The sequence below is a fragment of the Doryrhamphus excisus genome, linkage group LG21 (assembly GCF_037039965.1).
Source record: "Doryrhamphus excisus strain RoL-2023G ecotype Guam linkage group LG21, RoL_Dexc_Guam_v1.1, whole genome shotgun sequence".
In the NCBI taxonomy this organism is placed as follows: domain Eukaryota; kingdom Metazoa; phylum Chordata; class Actinopteri; order Syngnathiformes; family Syngnathidae; genus Doryrhamphus; species Doryrhamphus excisus.
This window is the reverse complement of record NC_136377.1, coordinates 998,137-1,013,321: the sequence shown is the minus strand read 5'-3', so window position 1 is coordinate 1,013,321 and position 15,185 is coordinate 998,137. Positions and strand designations below refer to the sequence as shown.

Here is a 15,185-nt window from a genome sequence, read left to right as displayed (position 1 = left end):
AGGACAGTGTAGGAAATTTGTGTTGCAAATTAAATGTGTCAAATTTTATATAATAATCTTTAAATGTTATGTAAGGTGTCTTTTGGAGAAACATCTGCATTTTTGGTAGAAATGTGTTAGGACAATAAATTATTTTTCATCACAACCACAAACAGAGTGAGTTCTTGTCTTTTATTTCACTAAAAAAAATGAGAACATTAACATTTAGCCTCAAAATTACAGTATACTGAAATCCTTGTCAAAGAAAGTAGAACAACAATTTTTATTTTTATTTTATTCTTATTAATAAAAATACCAAATAGTACTCACTGAGCAGTTTTTGTCGCATTTTTCAACATGTTGCAGATGTGATAGCAAAGAGGTTGGCTTTGTACAGAGCAGAGTTACACACACGCACACACACACACACACACACACACACACTCACAACCTACCTGTGTGTCACTTGGCCTGGTTGGAATAACAAGCTGAACATGCAACGATGGCAACTAAACACACCCTCCTATAGATTATATCGGTGCAGTGGGACACTCGGAGCAGGCTTGCAATGCAACAATAAGAAAAGAAAGCCATCGTGTTTGATCCCCTATTGCGTCACACAGCATCCTTTCCCTCTACAAAGTGATTGCTAACAAAGTGGCAGATTCTGCCGTGATGCTTTCAGTACTGTTAACCAGCCAAGACGACGGTCAGTGAAGTGAGGAAAATAATAGGAAAAAATAACATCACTACCTGAATAAACTTCAGAAAACGAGACTCCTTAGAACATTTCTCTAGTCGCACAGAACTGTACAAGCACACACACACACACACATATATATATATATATATATAAATTTTAAATAAATTAGGATAATCTTGCCAATAATCAGTGGGGAGGGAACAACGCTTGGTAAAAAAAAAAAAAAAAAAAAAAAAAGAGAAGAAGAAAAAAAAGCGACTATGCCAGCCATTCAGTCTTTTCACGCCTCCAGAAAAAGGAACTAATTGTCCCTAAACATAAATGCAGCTGATGGAATGGATGGAATGCCTCTCGGGGACACAGCATGGAGCTGGAGGTTCGGTATCAAACCAGCGTCTCCAGATGACGCCGCACCCCCAGGCTTGCTCCTGAGCCACGGCGCCGGGCTGCGGCCTCTAAAAATCCCCTCTCCCTCCCTCGCTCGCTGAAATTGATCAGTGCCTTTAAGACCACAAACGTGTTTTTCCGGTGGTGGGTGGGGGGCGGGGCTGGGCTGTACAGTCCAGAGGAGCTGCCCGCTTGCAGAAGAGGCGAGGTAGGAGGATCTGTGCTCATCTCTCACTCTCTGGTCGCCCATGAGGGAGGTGGGAGGGGCTTAAACGTCAGTGGAGAAGTAGAGCGTGTTGCGTTTGAGTTCGGCAAAGGAGATGGGAGGATGCTGCAGGTAGTAGAGCAGCACCTGGACCTGAACACACACACACACACACACACAGGTCTGTTACCACCACTTTTTAAACACCATAATCCACAAATAAAAACATTTATTATCGATAATTAATAACTGTTGCATTCATTGGTGGTTTGTTTGTAGCATTTTAGTCATCTAAATAATTTGGTTTTAGTCGACTAAAATACTAAGCTGTTCAGATAAATAATAAAAAATAGTTATTTCCAAATACTGCAAGATGAATCATCATTTTCAGTTGTGTAATACTATAAAGTCAGCATGTCTTTTTGTTACTCTTGGAACGGCCGTGTGCTTCCCTAAACACTTTCACAGTAAAGCGTCATAAATCTGACCTCTGCAGGCTGCTTTGATGTTTTATGCGCTTCTACGAAAACACATTCAGACTTAAAATGATATCCAAGATAAACACTTAAAAACACACCAGGTCCTCTGAGTGCACACGGTACTATTTATGGTTATTTACTCTGGCGTTACTTTCCTTTCTCCCATAATAAGACGGTTGGGAACAGGAAACGCCTGCCCCAGGAGACGACTTGATGGCCAGTTGCGTGGACGCCGCTAGGAAAATCTCACTGACGGGGCTTTTATTAAATACACCAGATGGGCGCTACCAAGTCCTGTGGTCGGTGAGGAAACGTAATCACCGCACGGTAGCGGGCCGCGTCTCCACTCCCACTGAGAGGTACGGCAAACCCGGCGGATGTTGACCCCAAAACGGTACCTGAGCCATGACATCATGTGACCAGATGTCAGAGGCGGATGTGATGTGCTGTCCCTTGGCGCTCTCCGACTCAGACGGTCTGAGCAAAGTGGGGCCAAACACTGTGGCCAGGTTATGGAGGGACATCTTGTTGAGGGGCTCCTTCTCCGCCACCCTGTCGGGAGTCAAACCACACCAAAGCTCACCAAAACGAGCACACGGGAACATGAACACAAATATTGTCCTTTATAAATACTGCAATATGTATTTTAAGTAAGGGAAACCTGTATGGTACAGTATATGGCATTACTGCCTGACAGAACTCCATGTAGTACCATCATACAGTCACTAGATGGCAGCAAATGACCGTGAAATGGCATGATGGCACGGCGTCTTCATTGACTGGTGTTTTTTGGTCATTATTCCTTTACTTTACACCAGGGGTCTCCAAAGTGCAACATGCGGGTGGTTTTTTTTTGGTCAGTGGCACATTCTAAAAGCATAACAAGAAGACTAAAAAGAAACACTAAAATATAAAAAATTGAAAAATCAGGCCTGATTTTACAAGAATGAAGTACCGTATTTTCCGGACTAGTGGCACTTTTTTTCCTAGGTTGGCTATTCCTGTGACTTATACTCCAGAGTGACTTATACATGAAAAAACAGTTTATGTTCCATAAACACTGGACACCTTTTCTGTTCATGTTTAATTTTTGTGTAGCTGAATAACCATTGTGTTAGCATATCCTATTATATGTTATATTAGGATATGCTATATAATAGGATAATATATATTATAATAATAAATTATAATATATAATAAAATTAAATAAATAAATAAAATTGTATTATAATAAAAATATATATAATATAATATATAATAATATATATTATATTATATAATATAATAATGCCATAATATATATGTATATCCTATTATATGTTAATATATCCTCCTATTCAGCCTCAGTTCTTTATTCTTTTATTGTTAGAACTTGCCTTCCAAAAGGACGTAATGTCTGTTTTGGTCAAGTAGTTTATAAAATAAATTACCTGCAAAAAAATGCACCTTGTGTATGTTTTTTCCAAAGAATTATACATTTTTTGCCTTGCGACTTATAGTCCACAAAATATGGTATTAAGAGAAATATGAAGAGAAATCCACACATCCGCCCACGGTGCTGTCTGAGCTAATAATGGGGTCCAATCAATCAACACGTAGACGTATAAAGCTGGAGTCAACGTACCGTTTCAGGTGCTCCAGCAGAGTGAGGAAGGTCATGAGGTTCGGGTCCGGCAAGGACCGCAGGAGGTGCATCATGCAGTTCTCCTTGGCCGCGGGGTCCGACAGTGCTGTGAAGAGGAAGTCAAAAACGATGTCACATCCGGTTGGGACCTGTGGGCACTTCCTGCACGGGTGGGAATGTCGGCCTCACCTATTCCCTCCATGAAGGCCGGGTACAGACGGTCGGTGAGCAGAGGCTCCGGCAGCTCCCTGAAGTACAGCTTCAGCGTCCCGGCGATGGCGTTGATGTCCATGTCGCTCAACATCACCAGGATGTCTTTGGTATCTGCGGGCCAACCGATCCCAGTTAGAAAGAGGAAGGATATCATCTTTTCATACACGACTCGAGCAGACAAGCTAAATGGAGTGAAATACGACATTCAAAGTAGACTTGTAGTACTCTATAGCGGTCACTAGGTGTCAGTATTGTCATGCCGGAACAATAGGGATGAGCGGTGGAGCGTCACGATGGAATGACGTGTGGAATGACAATTGACTTTGCCGTTTATTTTGAGTAAGTGACTTCCTTACTGGTATCGAACGCCGTTTTGAGGGCCTGGATGTCAGTGGCCACCCCCGAGATCCTGTAGATTCCCACCTCGTCGATGCCCCTCTTCTCCACTTCCTCAATGCACTGGCGGACGATGTAAGGCACCTTGGAGCGCTCCCTCCTGACAAACATTTCCAGATTATTACACCTTCTACCACCAGGGGGCGCAGTCCAATGACCACATGATGTAGGTTTGGGTATACTCATAAAAAGTCATATGGGGGGCACCCCTGGTGGGGGTATTTTATTTTGAAGAAAGAGACTTACTTTGTCACCACGTTGATTTTGACTCCAAACACGCCGCTCTGCTTTTTGGATGGCGTCCTCTTCAGACTCAGGTCCCGACTTGTAAACTTCATGGAGAATTCCACCTTAATCTGAAGACAAAAAACCAGCAGCGTCACAAAGCAGCGCCCCCTTCTGGGCTCCAGTGGGACATCATCTAATATTTCAGCTTTTCGGTCTGATTGTCAACAAAGTTGACGTTAAATCCCTCAAATGTCACGACCCGTGTTATCTTACCCCGTTCATCTCGATGACGTCCATGTGCCAGTTCTTGGACTGCACCGTCTGAGGATCCAGCTGAAAGACACAACAGAGACACCGGGATAAGAATCGCGCCAGTGGTCAGATAAACACGTTACTCCAACGCATCATCAGATAGAAACGTCTCATTATCGGCAAGCTCCGTGTGTGTTTGGGATCAGGTTTCAAGGTTTCATCAAAAAAACTAGATCCACGTGAGTCCAGTTCCAAGAAAGACGACTTGTTTTGAACGCAAACCTGCAACAGTCTTTCACAGTAGTCGGTTTTCATGCATGTCGAAAACGCTACAAAAGTCCCTCGTTTATCACGGTTCACTGGTTCCAGACCCGACCGTGATAAGTGAATTTCCATACAAAAGGATATTTTAGATTTCATTTCTAAATGGAATATTTTCATAGCTAGAGCATAGAAAAACTGTTTACGACCTTCTATATGTGCTTTTTGACATTATTAGAGCCCTCTGTACGGGAAATAGCACCCCTATAGTCAGCTTTACTCTTGTACTACCCAATATAATAGACATAGTAAAAGAAAAGAAAACATAATATAAGCTAATATGTTGGGAGGTTTTTTTTTTAATTACTTCCTGTTTTGTACAATACAGTACTTCCTACAGTGGCTATTGTCTCATGAAAACCGATATAAAAAAAATGCTGTGTGAAACACGATGTGTTCATTCCGTCTTAAAATATATGTCATGGCACACATGTCGGTATCATCTGATATCGGTATCAGTATCAGCAAAAAAAGCCAATATCGTACATCCTTCCTAGACTCCTCAATGCCTTATATTTGTATTTTAGTTATTTTTTTAAATATTTTTTGGACTAATAACGGGTATATTCAACCCCAAAACAGCAATGATTTTTTATATCTGATATACATTGGTGTAAATATGTTTGTATTTCATCATATCTCCAAAAATGCCCTAAGTGGATTATGCTTATTACTAGCACATGAGAATGTACATGCTACATACGTGACATAATTACCCATACAGCTTATGCTTCCCTTAAATAGATGGGCTTCACATAAGGATGCCATTATTTCACTGACAATCGGCTCTTTGTGGCCCGAGAGGTAGAATATGAGAATACGCGATTGACGAGAGGACAGCTCTGAGTAAAGGACACAAAAACCGCTGTAGGACATCCCTGCTGTTTGCGGCGGTCATGTTACAACCCCCCCATGGGAAAAAAACGCTTCTTAGACCAATTATTTATTTGTAATCAACACTAAAACATTTCTCTTTTTGTCTTTAATTCATATCTTTTTACTCCATCTTTGGTTTGAATATAACCATAGTGCACAATATCCTGTGTGCCTTGAAAAATCTGTCAAAATGGCCGCTACTCAAGGTACCAAGGTACCCAGTCTTTGGAAAATATTGATATATAATATCATAACAATAACAATATTCATTGTTCGGTTGTGTTTTTTCCACAATGACATGTGAGACTTGCTCAAACTGCATTTTTATATACATTTTTTAATATACATTTTTAATATGATATATTTTATATATATTTCTATTTTTTCTTGTTGTATCTTGCCCTCAAGTTTTTAATACTTTTTTTTATTTATTTTTCCTGTGAAGCAATTTGTGATTCTCAAGAATGGAAAGTGCATTATAAATTGAATGCATTATTATTATTATTTTATAATATAATAATAATATAATATAATATATATTTTTTATATAATAATAATATATTTTATAATTTTTTTGTAAATGTTGTGGAAAAATAGCAACAGAGCTATTTTTAGAGCCATGAACCACATCAGCATGTATACACAGTATGCTTCAGTATGCTTCACCCCCCCCAGCTGATGTCACACCATGTGACCTCTTTCAACTTGCTTTACCATGTTGCCGTCTCAGCCAATCCGTGACGGCTTTGAGACGACCAAGGCTTACGATTCGTGGACCGGTATCTCAGCAAACACGGTTGCACGACAACAACATACAAACACGGAGCGTACCACAACTTACGCAACACAACCTTCCTGCAAATGCGAGTCTCCCGGATTGGCCCCATGACACAAATCATGGGGCCAATCACACTTAAATGCACACCAAGTATCCACCCACACCAGTGCACGGGATATACCCAACATCAAGGGGTTTTTCAAATCCTTTTTTCCGGTCACCGACAACCTGCCAACTCTTAAGAGTTTGGAGTCAAACAGGAAGCACTCATTGGTCAAAGACCGGCTCTCATTTAGCACCGAGTATCGAAGAAATGTTCTTTGTGTACAACATAACCATTAAACTCTGTAGAGCCCCAGTGATGATGCGTTCAAGCACACTATGTAACTGTGCACGTAAGAAAATGCAAACCAGGAGAGCAGGGAAGCAATTAGAGATCACTGGACATGAAATAGCACCCCTATAGTCACCTTTAAGCTCGTGTTAAGAGAAAATAAGAGAAAATTAGTCATTTAAGGCATAAATAAAAGTGTTATGTTGACGTCGGGGGGGGGGGGGGGGGGGGGGGGGGGCTGTCGGAGTTGAGCTTAAGCCTGTCAAGACTAGCCTTGCAATCAAGTCTGGTGCTTGTGTGTCCCACCAAATATTACAGTAACATTAATGACACCTACTGAGCAGTGTAGAATACTACATATCATCACTTCTTTGAATGCATCTTCTGAATGCCTTACATTGGTATTCCGTACATTTACTTATTTTTAACATTTGGTTAGAAATGTATTTCATATTTTGATTAATAATGTAATGTAATCAACCATGAGACATATTTTTAATACAGTATATTTATGAACAACATTGGCGGACCAATACAGTCCACGCATATTCCAACGTTCTGATGTTACTGCATCGACATGATGAAGATGCAAACCCAGATTAGATCTGCTACTTGCAGCAAAAACCACAGAATGTGTGATTTATTCTAGCACAGTAGCAATATTATTATTATTATTATTATTGCTAACATCAGGACTGCAGTTTCTTCTCCTGATGCGTCTTCCAGCCTGCCTTGGCTGCTTCTTCTCGCTTCAACCCTGCCAAGAACATTGTGTGACCCGACTGTTGGAGCATAACGCCACGCACCATTTGGAAGCTATTAGGTCATCCCGAGGGGGCTTTTCTTGGTGGACTTGACAAAGTGGCTGAGGGGGGGCGTACACCGCATTCAGTTGATTTATCCATCTTATTATATATTCCTAGTATTCCCAGATACTGTACATGCAGTACATGTCCCGGGATCACGGGAGTATCGTCTTCCATATGCGACCTACGGAACATACTACGAGTACATTAGGATGCTGGTAGGCATCGGAAGCCAGCAGCAGGGCTTCCGACCCTCATATCTCATCAGCACTAATCAAAGTACTCAAAGGTATTTGGGACAGGAAGTGGGATGACTGCAGATGATAATGGTGGAATCCAGCCTTTCCCGCCGGGTAAGCTGCAACAACCGTCCCATTGTTCTGCGACGCTAAGCTGGCTGAAACGGCGCAAAGAAAACAAAAACAAATCCGGTAAACAGGTCATCAGGCAAAGAACACGTAGAATATATGAATCAATAAATCATCGCTTACATGGATGATTATGTAGGATAAATATACATATTGACTCTTTTCCCTAAATGAAGCACTTTCATACGTAATATAAGCATACCTAAACCTAGGATTCATCCCCAAAAAAGCCAGAGGAGGTACGTGATTCCCTGACACACGGCAATCACCATCAAGCCAAGGCAGAACCGTGGGAGGGGGTTGGGGGGGGTGGGCGGAAAGAAAGGAAGAATTGTTGGCGATAGGATCAAAAGGGAGTCGAGCTGAGTCTCCTCATAGAAAGTGGCTTTCAGAAGCCTCTTTGAACACCAGCCAGTGCATGAATGGGGGTTCAGTGCACCGTGTGCACGGTGGGGGAGTGGGGGGGGTGGGGGGGTGGTCGCAGACGCACTTGGACTGCCATGAAATAAACAAATGCAACCTGGCTAATGCCGTCTGCTAACATTTAGATGAGGGGGGGGGGGTCTGGTGGATGGAAGAATCAATGCAATACCTGTGGGTCAGGGTCAGGAGGCTGCTTTCACCACCAAACCAAAGTACCACGTACCAAAGTACCAAGTACCAGGTCAGGGTCAGGAGACCGCTTTTACCACCAAACCAAAGTACCACGTAACCAAAGTACCAAGTACCAGGTCAGGGTCAGGAGACCACTTTCACCACCAAACCAAAGTACCACGTACCAAAGTACCAAGTACCAGGTCAGGGTCAGGAGACCACTTTCACCACCAAACCAAAGTATCATGTACCAAAGTACCAAGTACCAGGTCAGGGTTAGGGTCAGAAGGCCGCTTTTACCACCAAACCAAAGTACCAAGTACCCAAGTACCCAAGTACCTAGGTACCAAGTACCTAGGTACCAAGTACCTAGGTACCAAGTACCTAGGTACCAAGTACCTAGGTACCAAGTACCTAGGTACCAAGTACCTATTACCAAGTACCTATTACCAAGTACCTATTACCAAGTACCTATTACCAAAGTACCCAAGTATCCAAATACCAAATAACCAAGTAACCAAGTATCAAAGTATCAGAGTATCAAAGTACCAAGTACCAATCTACCAAAGTACCAAGTACCAATGTACCAAAGGACCAAGTACCAAATAACCAAGTACCAAAGTACCATGATCCTTCCTCACATGCCACTCCTGTCAAAAGTACCAAGTACCAAATAACCAAGTACCAAAGTTCCAAGTCCCAAAGTTTTAAGTACCAAAGCACCAAATAACCAAGTACCAAAATACCAAATAACCAAGTACCAAAGTACCCAGTACCAAAGTTCCAAGTACCAAAGTTCCAAGTACCAAAGTACCGAGTACCAAGTACCAAATAACCAAGTACCAAAGTACTGTGATCCTTCCTCACATGCCACTCCTGTCAAAAGTACCAAGTATCAAGTACCAAATAACCAAGTATCAAGTACCAAAGTACCAAAGTACCAAAGTTCCAAATAACCAAGTTCCAAATAACCAAGTACCAAATAACCAAGTACCAAATAACCAAGTACCAAATAACCAAGTACCAAATAACCAAGTACCAAATAACCCAGTACCAAATAACCCAGTACCAAATAACCCAGTACCAAATAACCCAGTACCAAATAACCAAGTACCAAATAACCCAGTACCAAATAACCCAGTACCAAATAACCCAGTACCAAATAACCCAGTACCAAATAACCCAGTACCAAATAACCAAGTACCAAATAACCCAGTACCAAATAACCCAGTACCAAATAACCAAGTACCAAATAACCAAGTACCAAATAACCAAGTACCAAATAACCAAGTACCAAATAACCAAGTCCCAATAACCAAATAACCCAGTACCAAATAACCCAGTACCAAAGAACCAAGTACCAAATAACCAAGTACCAAATAACCAAGTACCAAAGTTCCTTCCTCACATGCCACTGTGGTTCTGCTGCGATGCCAATGGAAGCATTTGAGATCCAAAGAGTGAAAAATCATACTAACATCCAATATGCAACACCAATGATAGCAGGGGTGTCCTAACTTTTCCACAGAGGGCCACATCGTGAAATATGAAAAGATGAAAAAATCATCTGATATCAGTATGAACTGGGACAACTGTACTGTATATAAAGATATTAATCATATGTGTGATACTTAACGAAGCGCCAAAGGAGCATCGGATGAGCTGAGATGAAGGGATGGCAGTCCTCAAACTGAACCCAAGGGGGCGCTAATGTCCGGCAGGAATAAATTGGCTTAATTGTACGTATGTATTCTACCAGACGTGTGAATATCGTTCATGGTTGAAATCAGGAAGCAACAAGTGCCAGGAAACGGCAGCAGATGAAAAACCATATGACATAACAATAGTCCATTCTGTGCTGAATGGCCGACACCATGAGGAGGGTCCCCACTCCACCGGGGCAGACAGATGGAGGTGACAAAGTGATGAATAGGAGGTACACGTAGTAAAGAAAGGAGACAGTGTGTGTGTGCGGCGCCCAGAAACCTTTTGTCTGAGCAGCTTGCTCCGGACGCGACCCCACAGCTTGGCCCCCGTGTTGGTGTGCCTCTTCAGCACGGGGGTCTGCGGCTGGCCGGACAGGTTGTGCTGATTCTGCTCCAGGCAGCATTGCTGCTCCAGATGCTCGCATACCGAGTTCAAGTTTACATCCGACACCAGGACCTCCGTCATCCCGGAGCCTCAGATTCCCTCTTCTACCAGGTTCAGGTGGAGGAGGTGGGACTGCCAAGAGGAGGAGGGTACGACGCCCTCGTAACCTCACTTGAAGATGCAAAAAAAAAAAAAAAAAACTATCCGGTAGATTCAGTTAGATTTCTCTTCAAGCGTGTTAAAAAGGGAAAGGTCAGAAAGACAAGATGTCGCCATGGTTACTAATATTCTTACGATTCCACGGAGAAGCTTGAGCCACAGTCTGCCGCTGACGACATCTCGCCGTGTGCAGTTGGACTACCACCACCACAGCGTGAGAGAGAGAGAGAGAGAGAGAGAGAGAGAGGAGGGGAGTGAATGAGCTCCGCTTCTCCAGATGTATGTGGACACACCTCCAAAAAAGAGAGGGAGGAGGGTGACGGCAACGCAGCGCTGTAATGTGTTGTTGTGGAGCCATTTGACCTCGCCTCGACCTTTCCCAGCCTCGGTCACAACAGCCAGGAAGTCAGCAGCGTGACGCAAAAAGAAGATTGACTTGTCCAGTAGGGGAATGTTGTTGAAGAAAAAGTTAGACATCCGACGCCATCTTCCTCTGTCCTGCCCTCGGATTGGGAATGAACGTTTGTGGCGGATGGTGTGTGGGATTTAACCCTTTTCATGCTACGCCTGTCTGATGAGATTGAAAAGTCAAATAACCAAAGTACCCCAATACCAAAGTACCAAGTACCCAAGCACCCAAGTACCCAAGTACCCAAGTACCCAAGCACCCAAGCACCCAAGTACCCAAGTACCAAAGTAGCAAATAACCAAAAACCAAAGTACCAACGTTTTAAGTACCAAAGTACCAAAGTACCAAAAACCAAAGTACCAAAAACCAAAGTACCAAAGTATCAAGTACCAAAGTACCCAAGTACCAAGTAACAAAGTACCAAAGTACCAAGTAACAAAGTACCAAGTACAGAGTAGTGAGTACCTAAGTACCAAGTACCAAAATACCCAGTACCAAAATACCCAAGTACCAAACTACCAAGTAACCAAACTACCAAGTAACCAAACTACCAAGTAACAAAGTACCAAGTAACAAAGTACCAAAGTACCCAAGTACCCAAGTACCCAAGTGCCAAAGTACCCAAGTACCAAGTAACCAAGGTACCCAAGTACCAAAGTACCAAAATACCCAAGTACCAAAGTACCAAAATACCCAAGTAACAAAGTACCAAAGAACCCAGTAGCAAATAGCCAAGTACCAAAGTACCAAGAACCAAAGTACCAAAGTACCAAAGTATCAAGTAACAAAGTACCAAGTACCGAGTACCCAAGTACCGAGTACCCAAGTACCGAGTACCCAAGTACTGAGTACCCAAGTACTGAGTACCCAAGTACCAAGAACCAAAGTACCAAAGTATCAAGTACCAAAGTATCAAGTACCAAAGTATCAAGTACCAAAATACCCAAGTACCAAAGTACCCAAGTACCAAAGTACCAAGTAACAAAGTACCAAGTAACAAAGTACCAAGTAACAAAGTACCAAGTACCCAAGTACCCAAGTACCCAAGTACCCAAGTACCAAGTACCAAGTACCAAGTACCAAAGTACCAAAGTACCAAGGTAGGTAGAAGATTGACTTGTCCAGTAGGGGAATGTTGTTGAAGAAAAAGTTAGACATCCGACGCCATCTTCCTCTGTCCTTCCCTCCAAGCTTTTGTGGCGGATGGTGTGTCCTCGCCACGCTCCGACAGTCAATCACCGCCAATGCACCAGTGGGATTCAACCCTTTTCATGCTACGCCTGTCTGATGAGATTGAAAAGTCAAATAACCAAAGACGCCGCACACGCCGGCCCGCATCCTGTGGGAATCGCCATCTTCATTTAGAAAGGGACTCTGACAGGAAGAAAACGCCATCTGCATCCACCGTGCCCCATTACCGGGGGTGGCACGCCACAACGAAATTTGAACATTACATTTAGAAAAGTACAATGAGACAGAGACTGTATGACTGACCAGAGGGCTCACTCCATTCATGCCATTGTTCTACGGAGCAAATGCCAATGCCCAGAGAGAAGGTGGTGAGACAGGAGGGAAACTAGCTAGTTCAGGTTCAGGTCATTTTCATTTATTGTGCGACGAATTCATTTATTATCCGATTTCAAAGCATCCCAAACGTGAAGTAAGAACGGCGCCGGCCCACACGGGCTCCAAACATGACAAAGCAAATAAAGTGAATGCGTCGCGGCGTCGTACACTGCAGCCGACAGCTTGTTGCCACGGCGTCAAACAACGGCAGTCTTCCCCAGAAGATAAACAACTGGGATCGGAGCAGAGAGAGCGGGACCGTGTGTGTGGGGTTGCTTTGTGTTTTTAACCCCAAGGTTTGGACGCAGGACACACACACACACACACACACACACACACACACACACACACACACACACACACGCTCCATGCGTCACTTTTGGAAAGAATGTCTGGGAAAACATTTTTTGGGGATGGTGGGGGGAATGAGAGGGAAGAAAATCCCCAAGGAGACATGAGATATTTTTGGAAGAGAAACAGGAATCAAATACACGGTATGTGTATCATTATGTAGGACTTGGCTAGGCTACACACTATATGTACTATACTATAATACTACTACTATACCGTACTACAGTATATAAACATGGTATACAGTATATATATATATATCCATACACTGTAACACGGCACATGTAGATATGCTAACCAGTTATATATATTTCAAGAAAAATACATTCATTTTAAAAAATATATTATTTAAAAAACGTATATATATATATATATATATATATAATTTTTTTTAATAATATATTTTTAAAAATGAACTAAATTGTTTTTTTTATCGGTTTGGGGGAAAAACTCAAAATATTATAGGATTAAAATCCAAATAGTACATCATGTAAGGGTGTATATATATATATATATATATATATATATATATATATATATATATATATATATATGAAATAAGTTTAATTTTTTTGTTTATTAAAATTTTTTTTTAATCTGTTTGGGGGAAAACTCAAAATATTATAGGAATAAAATCCAAATAGTACATCATGTAAGTGTGTGTGTGTGTGTATATACATATATATATTTATTATTATTATTATTTTTCCCCAAACAGATTTTAAATTAAACAAAAATTTAATTAAAAAAAAAGTAAAACCTTTGTTTCTCATATTATTCCTTAAATAACATCTCAAAATAATATTTAAACTCTGCTGTACTAAGTATTTTTCCTCATAATATTACAAGTTCATTACAAGGATTTATAAATGGAATATTAGAGCCCTCTCCACATGAAATAACACCCCTATGGTCACCTTTATACTCATATTGACCAATACGGTGAACATATTCAGACAAAATAAGCCTTTAAGACTTAAATAAGTTCTGTAAAGCTAGAACTAGAAACTCTTACTTATTTATGTGCTATCTGAAATTGGCAACCTTAAAGAAACGGAATGAGCCGCTTGCTGCGTAATTCTCGGATACGTGACTGTGTTTCCCTGCGCCAAATGTGCAGACCTCCATTTTGGGTCACTTGTCAAGGTCACCCCGCGTCCCAGTCTTCACTCCTTGAGTCGTCTGGAGACCGGGTCACCCAGAGTCCATCATGCTCCATCACATCAACATCACGGCGTGAACACACATTCCCATACCATCTCGTGCTCCTCGCGGCCTGGTGTTCGCTCATGCCTTATTTACGCCGTTAAAACCGTCAGACATGTCGACCCGCAACACTCGGGTTCAGACCGCCGCACTGACGAGGAAAGCCTGCCCCCCCCCTCCCCCAAAAAGCCACAGTTCCTCCCTACAAGACATTTAATTGCAGGATAATATCAGTCTGAACCCGACTATTTCATGCTACTGGTCTTGGTGGTGGCTCGGGTGTGTCGAGCTGACTCTTATGTTCTTACGAGTGTTCCTTCACACATAAAAGTGCAGAGTAGAGATGATACGGGGGGGGGGGGGGGTGATGGTGAACATCACAACGATAGAAGATAAAAGCTGAGGGAAGATGGCTTGAATGCAGAGATAAGAGAGATCCTGTGGGAATAAGCGTATAAAGACGGGATTGCTGGTAAGTGTGGTCTGTGTGATGCTTTCTGGTGCCGCGTGGGACTCTGAGCGCTCCCCACTGTGGGTTCAGTGTGACCTCACACATGTCGGACTCGACATGACCGTACTATTTTAGCATCATTTCATAAAGGACCGATATATTGTACATTGGTAATGGGAGAAAGACAGTGTCTCCAGGTCTGAAGTTGGTCATCTCAAGTCAAGTCAAGTCCCAAGTCACAGGCTTGGAAATTCCAGTCCTTCCAAGTGATAAGCACTAATTAGCATTTAGCAAATAATGCTGGGAATAATAACATCGATCATGTTAGTCCAATACAATAAGTCATCAGTCAAGTCGTAAATAAAGTCAAGTCGACTTGCAAGTCGTGATGCTCTGATATGATAAGATG

At 42.1% G+C, this 15,185-nt stretch overlaps 1 protein-coding gene across 5 annotated transcripts in view; it reads right to left on the bottom strand.

Moving 5' to 3' along the window:
- Positions 1–157: 157 nt before the first annotated feature.
- Positions 158–15,185, bottom strand: part of abr (ABR activator of RhoGEF and GTPase) — a 71,647-nt gene continuing 56,619 nt past the window's right edge. For 4 of the 5 annotated variants that reach the window (XM_058086230.2, XM_058086229.2, XM_058086231.2 and 1 more), the window contains 7 exons: positions 4,488–4,547; positions 4,233–4,342; positions 3,947–4,086; positions 3,567–3,701; positions 3,378–3,483; positions 2,152–2,305; positions 158–1,427 (listed from right to left, as the gene is read on the bottom strand). In XM_058086230.2, the coding sequence (XP_057942213.2) occupies positions 1,338–1,427; positions 2,152–2,305; positions 3,378–3,483; positions 3,567–3,701; positions 3,947–4,086; positions 4,233–4,342; positions 4,488–4,547 (795 nt within the window). In that variant the 3' untranslated portion in view covers positions 158–1,337. Of the gene's footprint in view, positions 1,428–2,151; positions 2,306–3,377; positions 3,484–3,566; positions 3,702–3,946; positions 4,087–4,232; positions 4,343–4,487; positions 4,548–10,529; positions 11,012–15,185 lie in introns of those variants that run through there. The other variant, XM_058086233.2, reaches the window with a different exon arrangement.